This window comes from Suncus etruscus, chromosome 3 (genome assembly GCF_024139225.1).
Source record: "Suncus etruscus isolate mSunEtr1 chromosome 3, mSunEtr1.pri.cur, whole genome shotgun sequence".
NCBI classification, from domain to species: Eukaryota; Metazoa; Chordata; class Mammalia; order Eulipotyphla; family Soricidae; genus Suncus; species Suncus etruscus.
Window position 1 is genome coordinate 160,749,257 of NC_064850.1, and position 24,555 is coordinate 160,773,811.

The 24,555-nt window shown below is 41.0% G+C and overlaps 1 protein-coding gene across 2 annotated transcripts in view; it reads right to left on the reverse strand.

Annotated features, from left to right (window-relative positions):
- The window catches only part of GAREM1 (GRB2 associated regulator of MAPK1 subtype 1), a 219,469-nt gene extending 195,136 nt beyond the window's left edge, over positions 1 to 24,333 (reverse strand). For both annotated transcript variants that reach the window (XM_049770208.1, XM_049770206.1), the window contains exon 1: positions 24,190 to 24,333. In XM_049770208.1, coding sequence (XP_049626165.1) covers positions 24,190 to 24,313 — 124 coding nt within the window. In that variant the 5' untranslated portion in view covers positions 24,314 to 24,333. The remainder of the gene's footprint in view (positions 1 to 24,189) is intronic.
- Positions 24,334 to 24,555: the final 222 nt, after the last annotated feature.

The window sequence follows — 24,555 nt, forward strand, 5'->3', positions numbered from 1 at the left end:
CCAAAAATAAGTGGTAAATCTTTTATTTTGGTTTTTCTTTCTGGTTTTTTTTTTCAGGGGGCACACACAGTGGCGCTCAAGAAATTACTCCTGGCTTGGGGGACCATATGTGATGGTGGGAATCGAACTCGGGCCCATCCTGGGTCTACTGCATGCAAGGCAAATGCCCTACCACTGTGATATATCTTTGGCCCTTCGCTATGGGAGTTTTGAGCAGCAAACATTAAGATTCGTATGTGTGAGGGTGGGTAAGTGTGGTAGAAGAGAGGAGAATAGAAAAATGTCTGTCACAGAGGCAGAGAGCAGGGAGAGCAAGAGGGAAACTGGGGGCTTTGGTAGCAGAAAATGTGCACTGGTGAAAGGCATTGGACATTGTTTCACTGAAACTCAATAACAAACAACTTAATCACTATGAAAAAATTAAAACAGTTGTTTCACACACAGATTTTTGAAGTTGAAATAAACAGTGTATGAGGAGTCAGGATAGCTCAATAGCTGGAGTACATGCTTTTATGCAGGAGGCATATGTTCAATCCCCGGCAATGCGTGACCTCCTGAGCTGGGAGTAGGCTCAAAATAAGTTAAGGAAGAGAAAGAATGGTGTGAGGAGTCTAGAGATAGTTCTGTGGAAAAATTATCTGCCAAAAAATAAAGCACCTTCCTTGAGAACATGTGAGGCTAGTTTAGTTCCAGGCACTACTTATATAAATTGAGTGCAAATTTTACTGCTCCTAGTGCAGTGGTTCTCAAATAGAGGGCGCACTCCCGGGGGGGGGGGGGGAGGGGGGGGGAGTCACGAGGCTCCATAAAGGGGGACGCATTTGACCTTGACAAACACTGTCATAACAAGCTAAGTCACACGTTTATGTCTCTGTATGTCTCTAGAGCAGAGACTTGTTGTGTCCTGCTTCAAACCCCACTTTGGAAAAACTAAGCATTGCAAAACGTGCTCATTGTAGCCATTAATCCAGGCATCACTTCTGATTAAAAAATCAACTCAAATTATTTTATATATTTTTGCTTTGCAAGTTAAAGTTTTTTTTAATAAAGATACTATTTACAGTCACGCGGGGGGGGGGGGCTGTGAAAAATGTTTTCTTCTTCCTGGGGGGCATGACAGAAAATAATTGAGAAGCACTGCCCTAGTGCAACAACAACATAATTGACACACACTGCAACCAAATGTGTTGAAGCAACAAAATTAATAGTTGTAAACACTACAACCAAAGTGATCATGAACACAACCAGAAAGCAGGTGTGCAATTACCACAGCCAAGTGTGTATGACCTTCAATAATGGCAACACAAAGGGGAAGGGAAAAGGAATCAAGGCAAAAGAACAGTTCATAGAAGTGTGGCCCTCATCTAAAACAAAAAAGAGATACTAAAAATAACTTAAATTAATCTAAAGTTGAGTTAAACTTCAAAGTGCTTCTTACCTTCTAAATAGTATATACTCTATTCCATTTACACACACACACACACACACACACACACACACACACACACACACACGCAATAGCAGCAGCTTAGTCAAGTATCATTTTAAAACAGATTCTCCCCTGGAGAAAACTTATTGCCAAAGCATCTGGACTATGCTTCTAGATGGCATTTAACAAGTTACTATCATTTCCCAGACCCATCAGGGCAGCACTGGCTTTAAAATGAATTAAAACGTTCTTAAGAAAAACAAATCTCGAGGCCCGGAGATAGCACAGCGGTGTTTGCCTTGCAAGCAGCCGATCCAGGACCAAAGGTGGTTGGTTTGAATCCCGGTGTCCCATATGGTCCCCAGTGCCTGCCAGGAGCTATTTCTGAGCAGACAGCCAGGAGTAACCCGTGAGCACCGCCGGGTGTGGCCCAAAACCAAAGAAAAAAAAAAAGAAAGAAAAAAAGAAAAACAAATCTCAAGCCTTTCCATAGTCACTAGGAAAAAAGATCAAGTTAAGGGTGAGGACAGCTCCAATTACAGCATCTCTTGGTTGGGGAATAAAAGGTCATTTTCCTATTTCAGTAATAGTACATATTTCATAGATCACTACCCAAGGCCATCCTGATGGACAGGTGCCGGCTGAAGCATGTATTTTCTACTGCTAACAAACAAATTAAGTTTGACAAAGATAGTTCAATTCAATAAGCACACTTCTGAATAAATGTGCTGGCAGAACAAGAGTCTGGAGGAAAATAAAAACTTACATCATAAGCAAAAATTAATTCCAGGCAGATTAAACACTTTAAATTTTGTAAGTCTTCTCAGAATATCTAAGAGCCTACACATATGATCCAGGGATCAAAGAAGATTTTCATAACCAAGAATGAAAACACATTGGGCTAAAGAAATAATACAGTAGGCTGGATACTGTCTTACATGCAGCCAACTTGGATTTGATTCCTGGCACCCCTGAAGGTACCCCAAGTCCCTTCAGGAATGATCTCTGAGCACAGAGTCAGGAGTAAGCCCTGAGCACCACTAACTGTGGCCAGAAACCTAAAAAAGTGAAAACACAGGAAAGGGACTTGTCTGTTCAGATAAAAAATATCTCAAAATATCAAGTGGTTATATATAACATAAAGTTAACAAGCAATGTAGGTATAAATAAGGTAACATACATTCATAATAATATTTGAATAGAGTAAACCAGTAACAGAAGAACTTTGGATTAGAGTGATGACCCAAAGGGACTGGTGCATATAATAAGCATGCAGATTCATGGCACATGATTTTACAAATATCACCAGGAATAGCTCCTGAGCACCACAGATTATGCTCCCCCTACAATAACAGGCAAAATTATTATTTCATTTTTATTATTATTTCATTATTATTTTATTTATTATAAAATATAAATGTAAAGAGGGCCACACAATCTGTTAGGGGAATGCAAAATAACATGAAAAAGATCTTTTAATCACTATTTGGGGATTCAGGGGCTCACCGGTGTACTCAGGGATCACTCTTGTTTATCCCCAAGGAACTCTGTGCAGAGCCAGAAATGAAACCGATCCACTAGTAAATACTTATTTGTAATTTTATAATATCTAATTGGCATGGATTTGGAGAAACAGTATCTCCACACATCAATGATGGTAATGAGAAAATACAGATATTTTAAATAGTATTTTGGCAGCAACTACTAACTCTTCATCTCTGACCAAACTGGGTTTTGGTAGGAGACTACATTCTAAAATGAGTTCATTTGTTTCTACATGTGAGAGTAAGAGAATTAATTTAGTGGTCAGAGCAATAGCAGCACATAGGGCACTGCCTTGCACACAGCCAATCCGGATTGGATCCCCGCCATTCATATGGTCCCCTGAGCCAATCAGGAGTCATTTCTGAACACAGAAGCAGGAGTAATCCCTGATCATTCCCAAGTGTGGCCAAAAAAAAAAAAAAAAGAGAGAAATAATTAATCTATAGATTAACTAGACAGAATACTATCAAATATATTTTGCAGAGATGTGTAATAAGTAGAAATCATGAATTTCGGGCCCGGAGAGATAGCACAGCGGCGTTTGCCTTGCAAGCAGCCGATCCAGGGCCAAAGGTGGTTGGTTCGAATCCCGGTGTCCCATAAGGTCCCCCGTGCCTGCCAGGAGCTATTTCTGAGCAGACAGCCAGGAGTAACCCCTGATCACTGCCGGGTGTGGCCCAAAACCCCAAAAAAAAAAAAAAAAAGAAACCATGAATTTCTACAGAAGAAATAATAACTAAATTGTGATAGTTACATTGCAGTTAAGAAAGTTAAATTCATAGAAAACAATAATTAGAAACAAGTTGAATATAAAACAGAAGAATAAGAACAAGGATAAGAATAACTCCTTAGGATATGCAATTTTTGATAAATGAATCTTTTTGTTTGTTTGTTTTTGTATTGAGGCCACACCCAGTGACGCTCAGGTGTTACTCTTGCCTATGCACTCAGAAATCGGGGACCATATGGGATGCCAGGAATTGAACCTGGGTCTGCTGCTGCGCTATCGTTCTGGTCCCAAATGAATCTTTATTATACCAGATGATTTTAAAAGACACCTAGGAATTATAGAAAGCAAGAGGCCAAAAAGTATGAATCATATAGTTCTATATTAAACAATGATAGTTCTTATGTTTTATATATATATAAAATCCTATGTACATAAAACATATATATATAATCCTATATATATATAGGATTACATAAAAGCAAAAAATGAAGGATACACATTAAATTAGACTAACAGGTAAGCAGAGTTGGGCTGGACTAATGCAGAAGAATATAAAGGGGGAAATGTTTTCCACAAATGTCTCTTTTATATAAGATTGTAAATATACATTTATGAAATGAAGGAAAAAGAGAAGATAGTCACCAAATACTGACAGCAGTTTTCTCTGTTGGTAGGCCTTCAGGTTATCTTTAAGATTTAATTATTTTTGGCTTTTGCACCACATTCAGCAATGCTCAGGAGATTCCCAACTGTGAACAAGACATTATGTGGGGCCAGGAATTGAACAAGGGCTGACAACATTGAACAGACGAGGCAAATCCCTTAACCCCTGTACTATCTCTCCGGCCCTAGTATTAAAACGCTTTTATTATTATACGTTTTTTTTAATATTTTATATATTCAGGGCCAGAGAGATAACATGGAGGTAAGGCATTTGCCTTTTATGCAGGAGGTCATCGGTTCGAATCCTGGCATCCCATATGGTCCCCCGTGCCTGCCAGGAGCAATTTCTGAGTGTGGAGTCAGGAATAACCCCTGAGCACTGTTGGTGTAATCCAAAAACCACAAAAAAAAATTTATATATTCAAATTCCTCATTAAGCATTCTGCATAAAATAGAGTACTCATTTTTACATAGTATTTAAAATACTTAGTATGTATTTTATATGTCAAATATTTCTATTTGTACATTTCTTTTTTTTTTTTAATTTTTTTTTTTATTTAAACACCTTGATTACATACATGATTGTGTTTGGGTTTCAGTCATAAAAGGAACACCACCCATCACCAGTGCAACATTCCCATCACCCAAGTCCCAAATCTTCCTCCTTATTTGTACATTTCTATTAGTACAAGAGGTTGGTCACTTGTCTTGCAAGCAACCAACCTGGGTTCAATTCCCAGCACTCCATATGGGGTTGCTGAGCCCAGGAGTGATCCCAGAGCCCAGGTCTCAGTAAGACTTGAGCATTACCAGGTCTGGCTCAAACCCTCACCAAATCTAACATGCATCATAAAGAATTTCAATAGTTTGTATATGTGTAGTTTATAACTGAGAAAATTAAGGGTGTTTTGTTGTTGTGTTGTTGTTGTTGTGTTTTGGGGGCCACACCCAGTGGTGCTCAAGTCTTACTCCTGGTTTCTGCAATCAGGGGTCACTCCTGGGGAGAGGAGAAGGAGCTTGAGAGACCAGAGTGGGATGTTGGAGACTGAGCCCAATTCAGCTGTATGAAAGGCAAGTGCCCTACTTGCTTGCTATACTAGCGCTCTAGTCCTCCTACTATAAATATTTATACTTAGTTTATGTATCTCCCTCTTTGCCTTGCCTTTAGTAGTCTCTATTTGCATGAAATTCCTGATACCCACTACAGTATACATCCTACTCAGACTAATAACTCTATAACTTAGTCAAGGAAAAAAATGAGTTAGCAGCTACCAGACCTACTGTATAGTTCATCTGAAATTTCTGTCACTAAAAGATTTCCTTAAAGTCATGCAGTGTTTCAGTCTTAGCAAATGTCACTCCAACCTGCTGATAAAAAAGCACTATTTATAGAGTCCTCAGTGACAAGCTGGCAAAGGAATATGTATTTTATTCCCATCAATCACTACCTATATACAGAGAATAAAATGGGCTTATCTCTGGTTCTGTTCTTTCAGTCATTCTATTAAAGTTGTCTGCAGAAGAAACCAAAAGGCATTCCAACCTTCACATTCACTTTTCTCCCTGTCTTAGTTATCTGTAAAATCTTTGTTTTTAATTCTCCTCAAGAACCATCACTCCAGTTCTGATGTCAGGGTTTGAAGGGATTCCTTGAAGAAAATAAAATCTTAAAGGAAAAAAATAAACCTGCCTAACATGTAATAGTCAGGATTTGTTATGGGTTACATACAAAAAGAATGAAACATTTCTATAAATATGTTCTTTTTATTTTTATTTTTGTTTGTTTGGGGGCTACACCCAGCAACACTCAGGGGTTATTCCTGGCTATGTGCTCAGAAATTGCTCCTGTCTTGGGGGACCATATGGGACACCAGGGATCGAACCCAGATCCGTCCTGGGTCAGCTGCATGCAAAGCAAACAAACGCCCTACTGCTGTCCTACATGTCACCTGCTTATTGCATTTGGGAATGACTCCCAAACACAGAGCCAGGAGCAGTCTCTGAGCACTAAAAAACGTGACTGAAAAGACAACAAAGAAAACAAGCCCACATAAAATCTGGAGATGATTTGTAAAATCCTATAGAAGACCACTTTAATAAAAAGCCTATTTTTATCTAAATTAGTAAAGGAAATAAACTTGATATATGAGATGTACAAATCAATGGGTTTACTCATTTACTGCTTATGATAAATATTAATTGAATACAACTTAGTAATGTATATCAACAATCTAAAAATAATGAACTCTTAATAATAATCTTGTCTCCTGTACCAAAAATAATACATGCTTCAAATCTATTTTAAGTAGTAGTACAACCTCAAGGCAAAATACAAAGCAGCTATGTATCTTTAGCAACTGGAAAATTATTAAATAATGATTTATTGGTAATAACTGGATCCCATTTAGTCATAACACTTTTATTTTCAAAGAGCATTAATAATGGGGCTGGAGATAGATAAGGTGCTTGTCTTGCTGACAGCTGACCAGGGTTCAAGCCTGAAATCCAATTATTCCTGTCAGGAATGATTCTTAAGCCAAGAGCTAGGAGTAACCCCAGAGGGTTGTAGGGTGTGGCCCAAAACCAAAACTTAAATTTGTATTTTAATTCTAGAAAAAGAATATTAATAATGAAATAAAATATTCATGATCTAGCTACAGTTTAATTAGTAGTTTTATCTGTAGTTTGGTCCCACCTTAAGCTACATCTCCATTTACCCTTCATGTCGGCCAAAGAGAAAAGGCTAATGATTACATAACAGGTTACATAAGCACCAGGGTTTCCACATTAATCTTTTGGTCTGTATTTTCCAAATTCACTATGATAATGATAGCTGGGAGAAACAGTAGATATTAACCAAAAAAAAAAAAAAAAAAAAAAAAAACCCACAACCACCAAGCCTTTTTTACAAAAGAAAAAAAGAAAAAGGTTTTCTCTTTTTATAAAATGGACAGTTAAATTTAGAGTCAGAGAGAAAATCCGAAAGGTATGCAAGCCAATGAGGATAGGGTGCATGTTTTGTATGCTTGAGCCCTGGGTTCGAACCCTAGCTTATGGTCCCATAAGCTAGAAATTGGGAGTAGACACTAGCCTGCCAGGGTGTGAGCTCCCCAACACCCTAAAAAAGTGTGCAAGCCCAAAAGAAAAAAATGTGGAGTGCCTTATGCTAATTTATTTATTTATTTATTTATTTTTACTTTTTGTTTTTTTGTTTTTGGATCACACCCGGCAGTGCTCAGCGGTTACTCCTGGCTCTATGCTCAGAAATTGCTCCTGGCAGGCTTGGGAGACCATATGAGATACCTGGATTTGAACCACCGACCTTCTGCATGCAAGGCAAACACCTTACCTCCATGCTATCTCTCCGGCCCGCTAATTTATTTTTTACAGCTAAACAACTTTTCATGGCTTATTTATAAAACACTCCAATATATATAAAACATCTCCAATAAAAAATAGAACCGATACAAGGTTTAGGTCATGTTTAAGGATAAAAGGATAAAGAGTGGGGCAAGAAATTCCCAGTGTCTTAGTTTTGGAAGAGCCTGCACTGAGATTCAGGAAAGGGGGTCCAGTACATGGTCATTAAAATAAATCAGGGGAAAAAAATGAAAAAAGGCTGCAAAAATTTAAATGATAGAGGCTGCTAGGAAGTTTACAATACCCTGTCTCAGCCTATCCTACAGTAAGAACCATGAGGCATTGTTAATAGCCAGTTTTATTTCCTTGTCTTCCTGCCCTGACTATGCCATGTAGTCTTGGCCAATGAAATGGAAGTAAACCAGTGTCAGAACAGAGGTAAAATATATCTTTTGTCTTCCTTTTATCTCAGATGCAGACATCAGAATCAGACCTATACCAGTCATTAATGACCATGAGGTGGGGACCAAAGATCTAGCTCAAAGATTTTTATGCATATCTTGCACACAGAAGCGTGGGTCTACCCTTTGTCCCTCATAGTCCCCTGAGGACTACTATGTACTACTGCCTATTCTCACCTCCTGTAGCCCCCAAAAAGGGACATGAAGCAAAACTGCCTGCTAAAGGCAGAACAGAAAGACATGAGCCTGAACGTGCCATGTCAAATCTACCTTCTGGTTTGCCTTTTTTTTTTTTTTGAGGTGGGGGGCAGGCACTCCCAGCAGTTACTCCTAGCTCTGCAAAGCAGGAATCACCCCAGAGGGCTTGGGGGACTATATGGAATGCTGGGGATTAAACTCGGGGTGGACATGTACCAAGCAAATACAGTCCCCCCTTGTACTATCTATCACTTTGACCTCTGCCTTTTTGTTGTTGTTGTTGTTTTTGTTTTTGGACCACACCCAGTGACACTCAGGGGTTACTCCTGGCTTGGGGAACCATATGGGACGCCGAGGATAGAACCAAGGTCCGTCCTGGATCAGCCATTTTAAAGGCAAACGCCCTACTGCTGTGCTATGGCTGCAGCCCCTGCTTTTTGATTTTAATAATAATTTTTTAAAATTCCATGTTGTTGGGGCCGGAGTGATCGCACAGCACAGCGGTAGGGCGTTTGCCTTGCACAAGGCCAATGCAGGACGGATGGTGGTTCGATTCCCAGCATTCCATATGGTCCCCCAAGTCTGAGCACAGAGCCAGGAGTAACACACACACACACACACACACACACACACACACACACACACACACCCCTTCATGTTGTTTATTAAGCCACTACTTTCCTCTATTACTCTCCTTTTATTATAAAGAGCTGAAATTAACCATAACTGGTAGACCTGATCATAGTGTACTTGCAAACTCTTTATCTAATTTTTTTTTTTTTGGTTTCTGGGTCACACCCAGTTACGATCAGGGGTTACTCCTGGCTATGCACTCAGAAATCGCTCCTGGCTTGGGGGAACCATAAGGAGCAGCAGGGATCAAACCGAGGTTGGTCCTGGGTAGCTGCTTGTAAGGCAAATGCCCTACCACAGTGCTATCCGCAGGCCCCTCTTTATCTGATTTTTATCTAATCTCTATTGCTCCCTTCTTCCTAACTGACCCAACAGGCAGAACCAAAATAAGTAGGAATGAACAGCAGAATATCGTCCTCTAAAAAGCACAGAACTGAAAAGAAGGGTTCTCTTGGCATTTAAACAAGTTGAGGATGACCTCCACCAACACAGGCTGGAAAACAGCTTGAAAAAGAGGGTGCAGGGGTCTGCCTGGTTTTATGTCCAGCAAAGGGAAGTAACAAGTCTATACACATTCTAGTAGTTTTTCAGGAAATGTATGCATCATAAAGGAGAATGGTGAGAATGCACAAATGAAGAATATATAATTAGTTGCATGTGGAGGAAAGTCATGGGGGGTGCTTATTAGTAAAGTAATGAAGAACAAGGAGACTAGAGGTCCAGAGGGCTCATTTTTTTTCCCCAGCTTTTATTGGACAATACTGGCTAGTCTGGAACCTATGCTCCTTACCACTGCAAAATTATTCTAAGGTTCTTAAAGTTTTGTTTCATTCCAATCAAAGTCAATCGAAGGCAATGGGGCAGCTTCCCCCAGAGAGGATGGTACATCCTCCAAACTACAAGCCTTGGGTTAGTCTACCTTAGTTTTTTCTTTTCTTTTTTTGTTTGTTTGTTTGTTTGTTTGGGTCACACCCAGCAATGCTCAGGGGTTACTCCTGGCTCTATGCTCAGAAATCGTTCCTGGCAGGCTCAGGGGACCATATGGGATGCTGGGATTTGAACCATCGACCTTCTGCATGCAAGGCAAACACCTTATCTCCATGCTATCTCTCTGGCCCCTTACCTTAGCTTTTACTAACCAATCTAAATCTTCAGGAGGGTGGTGAGGTGGGGAGTGTGGGGAGTTGCAACAAGCTTTAATAATATCTTAAGAGGCTTTATGTTCCTCATTTTTAAGTAGGTAATATGAACCTCCTAGACATCATAATTCAACTTTCTAACCTGGGCCTTATTTTTGATTTTTGGGCCACACCTGGTCACAATCAAAGGTTACTCTTGATTCTATACTCAGATTACTCTTGACAGGCTGGTGGGGCGGGGGGGGGGGGGGGATGATATGGGATGCCAGGAATCAAACCTGGGTCAGATAGGTACAATGCAAATGTCCTGCCCACTGTACTTTCACTCTGGTCCCCTGGTCTGGTACTTTTGATTGATTTTGTGAATCAAGAGTCCAAGGTGAAAGGTGACCCGGAAACCGTTTAAAATGGAAAGTCTTGGAGCCTTAAGCTACTAAGGGTTAGGAAGATCGTGAACTATACATTATTAGTTCCTCAATTTCAATGATCTTTGATACCAAAGGAAAGGGGAGGCATTCCAAGTTTCAAGGGTAGGACACTTGCCTTACATGTTACTGACTCGGGCTCAATTCCTGGCACCCCATAGGGTACTCTGAACACTGCCAGGAGTAATCCCTGAACACAGAGCCATAAAGGAAAGCCACAAAGCTCTGAGTACTTTGTACTACTAGGTGTGGCCCCAAAAAGCAACAAAAAGTGAGTATAAATGCAGGTGGATGTGCTACAGATAATCAAGTAGGCTTCCTTAAGACATTTATTAACGAATGACAGAAAGTTAAAAGCGGTGCTTCCTAATTTGACCTGCAAAGTATCCATATATTTTAAAATAAAAAACCAATCATTTTACCTTCTAGTTATGTTCAGATGTTTCAATTTGGTTCCCAGATAGAAGGGAAATATTGTCCATGTGACCAGTTACCAAAAGGAGAAGGAAAAAAATTCTGACTAAGAAAATTTCTCTGTACTGAGTGGGGGAAAAAAAGAACATAATTTATTTTAAATACTCACAGGGATACAAACATAAGCACTGCTCAAAGACAATTACATTCTCCTCTAAGCTATAATGAATCCTATTCATAAGAATTTACTGTACATGTTAAACATTAACCTGAATAACAAGCATCTTCCTTTCTATAAGACTTAATATTGCATTTTAAATTCAATAAATCAGTAATTAGTAAACAACCATTAAGCCATCAAAGCCCCAGTGGTATTTAAATACTTAAAACTAGGTTTTAAAAATTAGCAGAATGAATTATAATGACGTGACCTATAATTATAAAGTAATTCATCCAAAACACTGGCAGGGGGCTTGGGAACATTGTTTTCCCCTTCTTTTACCACTATGTAATACTCCTGCAATGGCATAAAAGGAAACTCATTGTCTGGGATTAACTATGGTTTCATGTCAATCTTAGAGCTATTCTAGGAAGATGACAACTGTACCAAATTAGCAGTTATAGTTTTGCAACACTATTTAAACTGTGTAGCTTGCTTTGCTTAGAAATAAAATCCTCAGTGCCCTTAGATGATGAGACAATGGATTAATAGTTGTCTATTCAATCACGCCTTTCCTTTATTATAGGAAGAGCTGAGTAGTTTTTGTAGATTAAAGGCATTCCAGACTATATAATGTGGAAAGCACAGTAACTTCACTGCAAATATGTATGAGAAACAACTGAATACTAGGCTAAAAGAACTAACAAGAAAAGGAAAAGTGCAAAAAATGAGTTGTAACTCCTAGCCATAATTTAAAATACTATGATATAATCTATCAGTTTATATAAAGATTATATTACAATATATATTATATATAATTAAGGATATAGTACCAGAGAGGTGATAGCAGAGGGATTAGGCGCTTGCCTTGCTTCCTACTGACTTGGTTCTAATCCCACACACAAATGGCACCCACAACACTCCACCAGGGATCACTCCTGAGCAGTCAGAATAGCCACTGAACAGCACTGGGTGTGGCCCAATCACCTTCCACAAGAATATGTCTAAGTTTATTGAAATTCTAATTCAGATTTATAGAGGTCATAGATAGCTGTAGTAATATAGATATTTTAACCTTGAAAAAACTCTTTGAATTAACAACGTTTTGTTTAAAGGGGAGACACATGGGAATGTAACTAGTGGTAGAATACTTGTTTTACATGTTGAAGTACTGGTTGAAGTACTGGGCTCAATCCCTGGCACCCCCCAAATTTTTTAGTCTAATAGGGATAAAAGAGAAGATAATGTGTACAAGAGATTATAGTCTTCTCCATCTGGAGAGAGCCACATGGTGGTTGGGGGGGGTGCTGTAAAAGAAAAGAATTATATACTCTACATACTGACATTGCTTAAGATTTACACCTAGTTCTGTGCTCAGGAATCATTACTGGTAATAGTCTTATATAATACTGGGGATTGAACTGGTGTCATCTAGATGCAAAGCAGAAGTCTTAACCTCTGTAATATCTCTGATCCTACTGATGTGTTTAGGCCTTCAGTGCAAGCACCTGTGGACGTGGTGGTGCTGCCCAAGCCTGAAGTGGGTAAGGGGTCTCCAATAGTAGTCAGGGTAGCAGGGAGGTGCTTCGCAGCTTCACCTGGAAAAAAACTGTGGTCACCATGTAAAGTTGAGTATTAGTGAAAAAGGTGGTGTGCCTTAATGCCTACTGTCTATCTCTCTAGTCTTGGCCCTTAAATGTATTTTTCTTTTTCCCTTGAAATTTGTAATGCTGAGATGCTCATTCATTTATTAAATGATTACCAAGTACTTCCTGTATGCATTTGGTATTTGTCTTTTATGTTGGGAAATAATAAAAATAATTGTAGGGACTAGAGTACAGTGAATAGAATTTGCACCCAACCAAGCCAGGTTTATTCCCCGACAACCTATATGTCCCCTGAGCTCCCCTGGAGTGTTTCCTGAGTGTAGATCCAGGAGTAACCCTGAGCACTGCCAGATGTGGGCCCCCATAAAAAATTATTTTAGATAACTGATACCTGAAATTCATAGAAATATTTTTTTTATGAAACTGGTAGTAGAAAAGAGAAATGAGATGTGGGGGAACATCTTCATATGGAAAAGTCTGCTCTAAAAACTATCTCATGAGATTTGAAATAGTTTAGCAAGCATTTTATAACTTATAAAGTATAACAAGATGACACAGAAAGCCGCATTTAAAGTTATTTTTCAGCTTATAATACTGGTGTTCTTAAGATTGATGGTCTTGCTGAAGACAGGAATGAGTTTCTGAGTCTTCTAGAACTACAGCGTGGTAAGTGAAAAGACAGATACCTCAGGAATCTCAAAAGAAAATAAACGAGTTTACAAGCTGTTCTACAAGAACTTGCTATTTCAAGATAGCAGTCGAATGAACAAAAAGTCTAATATATTCCCTCTTTGAATAGCATAGTCCATCAAAAGGTCAAATCAGTTTCCTTTTAAAGATAAACCTAGTACCTGCCTTTTTCTTGACCGTGTGGAAGCTCATTTAATACTTTCAAAACATACCTATTTAGTTAGAGAGCTAGTACAGGGGTTAAATTACCTGCTGCATGCAAATGAACCAAGTTTAATTTCCAGTGCATGTCCCTGAGCATGGCTGGGAGTGAGGCATAACACAAAATCATGAGTTCTGCTGGGTGTGGTGTATACCCCACACATCCCAAAAACAGCCATCTTAATTAAAAAATAAGCACTGAAGGAGCTATATCAATCCTGCCTTTCAAGTCATATCACAATATGCCTTTCAATACATATGTGGTATCATTCTACTGCCTTCTAAAATGTCCTCTTCTATTCTTTCCTGATAAATTTTGGGCATAAACAATGAGGAATGGGTAAATGACTAGATGAAAGTACAAAGTATATAAAAGAACACTGGTGAGCTTTCTTTAAACCCACCTGGACCAGAGCCCAGGGAAGGCCTGGCGTCCAGGGGAAAAAGAGGGGGATGGATGAGGAGCTGCCAAGTATCCCAGCACTCCTCAGGCTAGGGAGAAGGCCTCCGGCATGGGGACTCCCCAAAACCCATACCTGGGAAGAGCTGGCCTCCAGAATCAAATGGGAAACCGGAAGCCAGATATCTGCCTGCCCTCCTCCCCATGCACCTCCCCCCCTGGAGTATGGCAGGAGGGGGGAAGCCTGAGGACCCCTAAGGATTCACCTGAACCCACTTCTGGCCATCTGAGCTGGCACCCAGGGAGGCCTGGAGTCGGGGGACAAAGACAAGGATGGCTAAGGCCTGCCAAACCTCCCAGAGCTGGGAACATTGTATGCCTGAAACACTAATAATGCCTGACGCTATATTACAAACAACTTTGTAAATCACAATGTCCAAATAAAAATTAAATTAAAAATAAAATAAATAATCAAGTAACTTAGAAGCATTTCATCAGACTCCAGTGATTTTGAATTAAGTTCCAAGTTCCTTTCTTTTTTTGGACCACACACTGTGTCCTCAAGGGTTATGCCTGGCTCTACATTAAGGGTCATTCTTGGTGATGCTTTTTCTTGTCTTAGTCACTCTAGACCTAATCCTGAGTTAATTTATAATCCTTTCTTTTCTGATAAAGAACTTACACCATTAAAATAAATAAATAAATAAACTAACAAACCCTGTGAGTTACTAGATCAATAATCCAGAGAAAGAGAGAGAGAGAGAGAAAGAGAGAGAGAGGAAGAGAGAGAGAGAGAGAGAGAGAGAGAGAGAGAGAGAGAGAGGTCTCACAGCATTTTTCTCCCTTCTTTATCTCAATAACAGTAATAAAAGTTATTATTCAGTGGACTTCTGTTGCATAAATTATCTACTCTAAAGCCTCACCTTCACCCACTCTCCCTCCACTATACCAAACCAACACAGGTATCCATTTTATAATATATTGTACTTCATATGTATTATTGCATCAAATGATCATAGTAAGTAGATACAGAGGATTGTATGCTCGGAGGACAGAAGTTTTTCTCTGATTTGTTAGAAGTTATTGTCCCAAAACTTTTAAGATCTGATGGAGGCTCAATAAATATTAACTAACTGAATAACCATGAGATAAGTAGGCAAGTATACGCTTCATTTTTTTTTTTCTTCATGAAATGACTACATATCAAATAAATTAAAAGACTAAATGAAGATCACATGGCCACAAAACTAAATAGAGGCTTTTTGGACCCAAATCTTATATCCTTTAAACTTTAAACTGCTTCTTACCCAGAGCAAAAGTACCTTCTTGCAATATCTAATTCAAGGTGAAACAAAGCCAATTAAGCCCATCGTTTCTTTTCTTTTCTTTTTTTTTTTTTAATTTTTATTGTGGCCAAAGTGAATTACAAATCTTACACAGTAATATTTAAGGTACATAGTGACAATGAATCAGGGGCATTCCTACTACCAGTGATGTCCTCCTTTCACCCCTGTTCCCAGTATGCATTCCATATCTCCCTCCTTTAACCCCCAGAATACTAGTGTAAATGGTCCCCACTTGTACAGTTTGCTGTGAATTACATATAATCTCTGTTGTCACTGACTTTGGGTTTGATGTTCAGGTCTGATCATTTTTTTATTTCCACTAAATATTCATGCGAGTGTCTGGACCTGGTACCATCCATTTTTTTCCCCCTGAACAAGATGATTCAAGCAATGTGGTTCTGTTGGAGATATAGAAAAAGGAAGAGGAAAGAGAAAAAGAAAACTAACAAACTAGGAGGAGTCCTTCTGGTGTTATAAATATCAATTATAAGAGAGAAGCCCATCATTTCTATACAAAATGATTTTCTGTTAATATGTGTATTATCTATCTACTTACCCACCTATCTATCTATGGAATTATAATCATCTACAGAGATTTTGAGAACTTGCACTGATTTCAGAGAAAACATGGATCTAGAAACAATTCTGATATTTGCAAGCGGCTACTTGGAATCTTACTGCCTTCTGGATACCCAACATTTCTGTATGTTCAGAACTCTGTCCCCTCAGGTGGTAACATGTGAGTCATTATCCCCACTATGTTTACAAAAACAGGGGAAGGAGAGATTGCTACTATTCAGTGGCCCTCAACTCCACCCACAAGTGAGGAAGAAAACTGTCCTTCCACCTGCACTTCACCTGGTCCTTAGTCTACTTTGTAAGAGAAAATTCTCAAGATTAGCTTTGTATGGCAGTAGAAGGGTGGTAAGCTAGATCTACAATCATAATCATTTCACAATGTATAAAATATTATGTCATTGTGCTGTAAACCAAAGACCAATATAATGTACCTCAATAAAAATAAATCAACATACCTCAATTAAGAAAAAAATTGTGCATTTAGCAGGGGTCTCAAACTTGTGGCCCGCGGGCCTTTTGTGGCCCTGCCCTAGAGAAATCTTTTTTTGTTTTGTTTTGTTTTAGTTGTTTGGGTCACACCCCCCAATGTTCAAGGCTTACTGCTAACTTTGCACTCAAGGATCAACCCAACTTTGCCTCCTGCGGCCCCCAGGTAAACTGAGTTTGAGACTCCTGAAAGTGATAGTACAGTGGGCAGTTTGCCTGGTACACAGCCAACTGGGTTCAATCCTTGGCATCCCATAAGGTCCCCCAAACTCTCAGGAGTAATCCCTAAGTAGCAGAGTCCTGAGCATCACTGAGTATGAGTCTCCCCTCCCCCAAAAGTGTGTTGTTGTTGTTGTTGTTTTGCAAGGAACAAACCCAGGACTATGCATGTGAGGCATAACGTAAGCTTTCCCACTGGCAGAATTTTTATTTTTATTTTTATTTTTTAAGCATGTTTTTTAAGCAATGTATTTATCTTTATCTATGTTTTTTAAGCAACGTATTTATCTTCCCCAGAACTTTCTAAATTGCATCACCTCATGCTATAAGGACTTCAAGGCAACTAAAGAATACATGCTAATATATGTTGAGTGATGATCTACAGCAAAGAGTAACCATTTCCTTTCTAAATATGGTAATTCCCAATTCTTTGTGAAAAAACAACCAGAAGGCTTTAAATGTAAAGAAACTTGTGGTTAAAGGAAATAAAAAAGGCTGAGTTACAAGTATATGCCTTTGTAATAGTGAGTGGATAATCAGTGGAGGGAGAATAAATTATAAAGGGACTCTAACATGAAAAGTCTCTGCCTTTTCATTAGTTAGAGAAAGTGTTGAGGTGACCTATGAAACACTTTTAAGCATAAACATGCATTTAGGGGTTGAAAAGATTTACCCTGCAAGTGGCCAAATGAGGTTCAATCCCCAGCATCCATTATGATCTCCTGAGCACCACCAGGAGTAACTCCTCATTTATCCCTGAGCATTTCCAGGTGTGCCCCAAAACAAAAACAAAACAACAAAAGGCATAACATTGTGCAACCACAGATGTGACTCAATACATTGGATGACAAAACAGGTATAAAACATCATAACTATTTTTGCAAATAACATGAGATCAAATATAGAGCGCAAGAACTTTTCATATTTTTTAAAAATTGATTTCATATTTTTAAAAATTGATATGTTAAAAAATGTGGATAAATACTTACACCCCCCCACTGAGTGAAAAGGAAAAATGGGTCTGGAGCAGGGCCACCACAGGAAATACTCCAAACCAGCCTGGAGAGAGATAAAACACAGGACCCTGGACTTTTCAACCGAGGAGAGAAAGATAGAAGGAAGCCTGCAGTATTTATTAAGAAGATAGAACCACTACCCATGGGTGGATAATAGATTGGGAAGAAGAGCCTCTCCAGAGGTTTTCCAGCCCAGATGGGTAAAAAAAGGGAGCCATAGTGGCTGAGAGTGGAGTCTGATGGGCTATTTAGAGTAAAGACTGAATATTCAAAAAAAAAAGTACATCTTTGCAACTAGACATAGGATGAAGTTTTATCAATCAGTTCAGAATTTTACATTGGAAACAGTGTTTCATAGACCGAGAAGGTACAGGAGCAATGATAGAAGAATACTGCTCCAACTGTGGCCTGTCCAGACCTTATTTCCTTCCTGTGCCACAACCCTATTGATTGGATCCCAAGGCTCATTCCACAGTCCCCAGTTATGCAATTTTTATCTGTGGCCTTTTAGGAACATCCTGAGGGCCCATGTAGCCCCAAGCTGTGAAAAGCTGTTATAGATCAAATCTTCAGCACCTGGGGCCAGTGAGGTGGCACTAGAGGTAAGGTGTCTGCCTTGCAAGCTCTAGCCAAGGAAGGACCTCGGTTCGATCCCCGGTGTCCCATATGGTCCCCCCAAGCCAGAGGCGATTTCTGAGCGCTTAGCCAGGAGTAACCCCTGAGCATCAACACAGGTGTGGCCAGAAAAAACAAAAACAAAAAAATCTTCAGCACCTATACTAGGCAAAATGTTGAGAAAACAGAAGGAATATTAATGTCTTACCTATCCAATTTTGAGTAAGGTTTGGACTGGAGATAAGTGAGGATTGCAATCACTTTCTCTCTTCCTTATTATCAGGAACATATGTTGAAATTGGTTCTAGAAACATTTTCTATGACTGGCAATCAGTTTAACTTTCAGATCTGAACTGCATTTTATGTATATGCATTTATGTGCTGGGGTGAGATTTTGAGGCCTGAGCAGTATCTCACTCCTGAGGAAAATCCCTAGAGTACTTGTTGAGTCTCAAGAAAGACACATGAAGGGTGAGAGCAAGAGCACAGTGGGTAGTTTGCCTTGCCACCAGGTTTGATCAAACCAGGTTTGATCCCCAGCACCCCAGGTCATCTTCTACACCTGCCCGGAATAATTTCTGCATGCAGAGCCAAGAGTACCCTGAGCCCTGCAAGGTGTGGGCCAAAAACAAGAAGAAATACTAAAATAAATAAATAAATAAATAAATAAATAAATAAATACACATGAGGCAATATCATGAAAAGTGAACAAGTTTTCCACTTATTTTTACCATTTAAGAAAAAATGTCAGCACTGGGAAGACAATACTGACTGCATCTTCTACCTAGCATTTTAGGAGTGGCAGGCCCATAGCAGATAATTGGTTAAAATTTTAAGTGTGGCATACAAATGGAGGAATAAACTCAACACACTAATTTCATTTCCTAAACTTCCACTCTCTTTCTGAGATTCCACAGAGCCTCTTTCTTACCTTTGCTATTTGGGGGGGAAGTTAAAAAAAAGTTTAAATATGATGGATGAGGGGCCCGGAGAGATAGCACAGCGGTGTTTGCCTTGCAAGCAGCTGATCCAGGACCTAAGTTGGTTGGTTCGAATCCCGGTGTTCCATATGGTCCCCCGTGCCTGCCAGGAGCAATTTCTGAGCAGACAGCCAGGAGTAACTCCTGAGCACTGCCAGGTGTGGCCCAAAATCCAAAAAAAAAAAAAAAAAAAAAATATATATATATATATATATATATATGATGGATGAGACTAACAATTCAGTGTCTACAGCATTTTAAAAATATTGACTTTTTCAGTCTTCTATTTCTCAGAGACAGGGGATTATTGAGAGCAAATGTTCGGTCTCTCTCTCTCTCTCTCTCTCTCTCTCTCTCTCTCCCCCCTACCATTTAGTTCAAGGCAGTACAAATTGAAATAACAAGCATACAGAATTTGTTGATTTACAATCTTCTCAGCTTCCTTTCCACTCCCCCCATCTATCTTCTTCCTCTACATGTCAAAGGCCATCTGAACAGAACTAGCTTCTTCCTTTGCATGTCAAAGGCCCACCTGGTCAGAACTAGCTCAAGATAAGTCTTTTGTCTCTCACTTGCATCTATCCCCACTATCCCCAAACCACACCACACCACACCACCCTCCAGCAATTGGAGGTTGAAGGTTTGTAATAAAGGTTTAGTGGGCAGAGCCTCCTCTGGCTCCACAAGGTTGAAAGCTTTCTCCAGCACATGTGTTTCACCCTCCTTGGCTTGGCTTGGTTTGGTTTATGTCCTGCATCAACCCTTGTTTCAGACCTGTTTTCCAAGGGTTGCATTCTTGTGGAGCCCCACAAGAATTCAATGAAGCCAGGAAGAGGATTCAAAGAACGAAGCACAGGCTTTGTATGTGGGAATAAGGGGATTTGACCTCCAACACCACAATGCTCCACACATGACCAACTATGAGCTGCCAGTGTAGCTCCCCAAAATAATTTTTAGGGAGGTAGACCCACTGGAAATGAGATGCAGTGCTGGGGGGTTAAACCAACTGAAAACAAAAAACAGTCCAAGAGAGAGTATAGAAATTAAGACATTTACTTGCCTCACCTGTAGCTGACCTAAGTATGGCTGAAAGACCAAAAACAAAAATTAAAACAGAAAGTCACTAAAATCCCACTCTACCATATAGTAGGTCTGTCACTCAATTTATCACTAAAGCTCAGTTTCCTAGAGTCCTTAGAATGGGACTGCTGACAAGTTGAGATAATACGTGCCTAGAAACACACCAACACATAGTAGACATCCAATAATCAACAATTATGAAACTACATGCTTAATAATCTTAAATAATTGCTTAACTTTCACCGATAGTTTTATCCTGGCATGTCAACGAGTGTCCTGGTTTTCAATTCTTCTAGTCTCTTAAAACAAATGATTTGGAAAATGAATACCTTTGATTCTAAGTGTGAGTATATAAGTGTGCGTATATAAAATGTACCTGTACTACTAAAATCAACCAAAGGACAAGTACACCCCAAGGACTGCATAAAACATAAGAGTTCACAGACACCACTTATAAATATGGCAGCAAGTCCTCAACATGCTCTGAATATTGCTATGAAACATAAGTAAAAGTAAAGCACTGGGGGCAAGAGCAATAGTACTGTGGCTAGGGCATTTGCCTTGCATGATGCAGAACCTGATTCAATCTTAGGCATCCAGATGCACTTTCAAACACAGCCAGAAGTAGTCACTCCTGAGTGTAGAGCCAGGAATAACCACTGTACACCACTGGGTTTTGCCCAAGGGTTGGGGGGAGAGCACTGGGTCCAGAGTCATAGTGCACACTACAATGTGTTGTGTGATTGACTTGAATGTGGCTGACCTGGAGTCAATATCCAGCATCCCATATGGTTTCCCCAAAGCCCAAAAGGAATACTCCCTGCATGATGAGGTAAAAATCAACCTTATGCACTGCCAGGTGTCCCCTAAACCCCCCCCCCAAAAGGTGCAAAAACTATGACTGACTTTTTTGGAGGATGCTAGGGAAGTGTCCCAAATAGTACTCAGGGGGCCCTGAACCCCTTGCAGATATTCTCAACCAACCACGCCAGATCAATGCAGGTGCAGGGGCTTGAAGTGTTCCTGCTCAGTGTCAGAGACTATGTGGATAAACCCGGCAGTGCCTGGGGTCCTTGAGGTTGTATACAGAGATGCTGAAGGGACTGTGTGGTACCAGGGATCAAACTCGAGCCAGGTACATGCGACACCTGGGCCTTAAGCCCTGTATCTATGATTTTGGTAGACTATTAAAGTCTACCTAAAATTCAATTGGTAAACTAACACTTCCCTTTCATTTGTTTTGTTTCCGAGGGGAGGGGAGTGGGCACACCTTCAGTGTGTAGGGCTTACTCCTAGCTCTGCATTCAGGAATCACTACTAGAGATCCTCGAGGGGATCGTAAGGGGTTCCAGGAATCAAATCCGGTGGGACCTTGTTAGGCAAATGCTCTAAGTGCTACCCTATCAATCTGGCCCAGAAAAGTATTTTTGTTACTTTTAAATATTCTAAGAACATGGGAAGAGTGGAGCTCCCACAATTCTCCTGTGATTTTATCACCTTCAAATTCTAAAGTAGTTTTACTATGTGTATCAGGGATTTAAAGGATTAATGGGCAGCAAGGCTAAGATATATTAAAAGAGATCCATGTATCAAAAGAGTGGCTAACATATCAAAACTTATAAAAGCAAAATCTGAAGCAGCATCATGTCCATTTTAGAGGACTAGAGATTATAATGTCGTCATCCCAGAAAATGTGTAGTTACTACAACTGAAATTATCTAAAATAAGGGCCCAGAGAGATAGCACAGCGGTTTTTGCCTTGCAAGCAGCCAATCCAGGACCTAAGGTGGTTGGTTCAAATCCCGGTGTCCCATATGGTCCCCCGTGCCTGCCAGGAGCTATTTCTGAGCAGACAGCCAGGAGTAACCCCTGAGCACCGCCGGGTGTGGCCCAAAAACCAAAAAGAAAAAAAAAAAGAAAATATCTAAAATAAGATGGGATTGTTGATAAGGAATAAGGTTTAAAGCAGTATTCCGCTGTAATTCTAAATTTCTCCATAGCATTTTTAATTCTCAAGCAGTAACAGGAAGAGAAATCTACGCTAAAGTGCTGGAATTACACAAAGTGAACAAAATCCATTCCACAAAAAGACACAGTGTTAAGACTTGCTACCCACGTCCTAATTTTAAAAAGAAGTGTGGGAAGAGTACACTGCTGATTCAGAGCCTTTTTATGAATGGTGGCAATAGGAAAGCAGATAATAAAGCTCCAAGTTATGTCTGAAGCTCAAACTCAAGCTCTTCAAACTTGCATTGAAAGAAAGCTTTTGGGTGATGTGCCCAGGTGCTGACTGGTGAAGAGTACAGAGATGACAAAAGGTCAGAGAAGGGTTTCAAATCTTGTGCACACAACTTTGCAGAGGAAGAGGCTATAAAACTACACACACACACACACACACACTGAGATCTACAGGTATAAAAATTCCAAGTATGAAACCCTTTCCCACCCCCACTTTGGGCAGAAATGTTCTGGAGCATCACCTGCCCCCTTACTCCCCTGAAATCATCCGCAATGTCCAACACTACCCTGGAGCAAGGGGAACAAGATCTGTTTCCCAGATTCCATGAACTTTCCTTCATGGATTTTCTTCCACCTCAGTGCTTCAAATGTCTAATCTACTCCCAGGAATAAAAAAGGGGAGTTTTTTGGAGGTTTACACAGCTCATGTTACACACAGCAGAAGTAACTCAAACCCTAGTGCTGTGGAATGCCACCTTCCTGTTCAGTGGCCCAGCAACTTGGCAACCTTGTGGTTACAGCTCTGCCTGTCGCCTTGCAACCTGGGCTCAGGAGCTTCCAAACAGCTCCAAAGAAGATAGAATTGTTTCCTCACACTCTGAAATCCCGAAAAACCGATGTAAACTGAAGTTACTGGGAATGAAGGCAACAGAAAGAAAAGAACTGAACTGCTGACGTTGCTGGGAATGAAGACAAGAGAAAGACAAGAACTGAATTGCCACCTGCAGTATGTGTCCCAACTTTCAAACAGATGTGTGTCTGGGTACCTGACACAGTACAGGACTACGAGTTTGTGGTGTCACGCTGCAGAAAACAGCTGGGGGCATTTCGGTTGCTTTCTGGTCCACTTCAGGCTGTTCCCTGTCAATCTAGGTGAGGTGACTTCAATTTATTCCAAGCTGGGAAACTCACTAGCTAATAATTACCCTTAAACATACCATCACTTTGGCTCCAAACATTTTCGACACACAGCCCTAAATTACTTTCAGTTCGGTTAAAACCAAACAGACAAGCTGTAATCAAAGGTCTCTGAGAAAGGCGATCCCTTTCAATGGTCACCCAGGAGCTTTTCTTTCCCCCTTTCTTTCCTCTTTTTCCTCTTAAACCGGCGGCTTTTTTGAGGGTGGTGGGAGGGAAGAGCATCCCGAAAAGGGGGTGGCGTGGGGAGGGGATGCCACCCGGAGCCTTTTCGTCAGAAAGTTGCTTAAGAGAAACTCTTCAGGGTTTCCCAGGTGGGGAAAGCGGGTGGGGTGGGGTGGGGGGCTCCTCGCCTCCCAGATGACTCTCTGCAGAGGTTGATTTTTGTTTTCAGCGTCGGTTTGTAATTATTTTTTAAATTTTTTCATTGCACTACGAGGCTTTGATTTCCACCGACGCGGCCACCGACGGGGACTGGGGCAGGGTGGGGAAAGCCGCGGCAAGCAATGCGGCAGGCAGCCCGAGTCCGGCGCCCAGGCCGACTCCAGCCCCCTCCCCACGCCATCCCACCGGCCTGCCGAGCGCCGGGGCACCCGCGCGCACGGTCGCCCGCGCCCCGCTCGCCTCGCCTCGCCTGGCCCCGCGCCCCGGACTCACCGCTGTCCAGCCGCGCGATCTGGGGCAGCCGGTAAGTGCTGACCAGCAGGTCGAGCGGCACGGCCACGGGGCTCCACTTGACATCCTTGAGGCTGCTGCCGCCCAGCGAGGGCGCCGGGTCCATCTTCCTTCTGCGCCTCCTGCGGCCCCTGCGCTCCCGCCGCGGCCGGCACCAGCGTCGCGCTCGCGGTCCCGGGGCGCGCGGGCGCGGGAGACACAGAGACACAGAGACACAGAGAGAGCGAGATCGGGCGCTCCGGGACGCGAGCGGGGATGGCAGGCGGCGGGAGAGGCCCGGGGGAGCCCGCGCCCAGCTCAGCGGCCGCGGCGGGGCATCGCCGGGCGCCCCGGGGCGCGCGCCCTCAA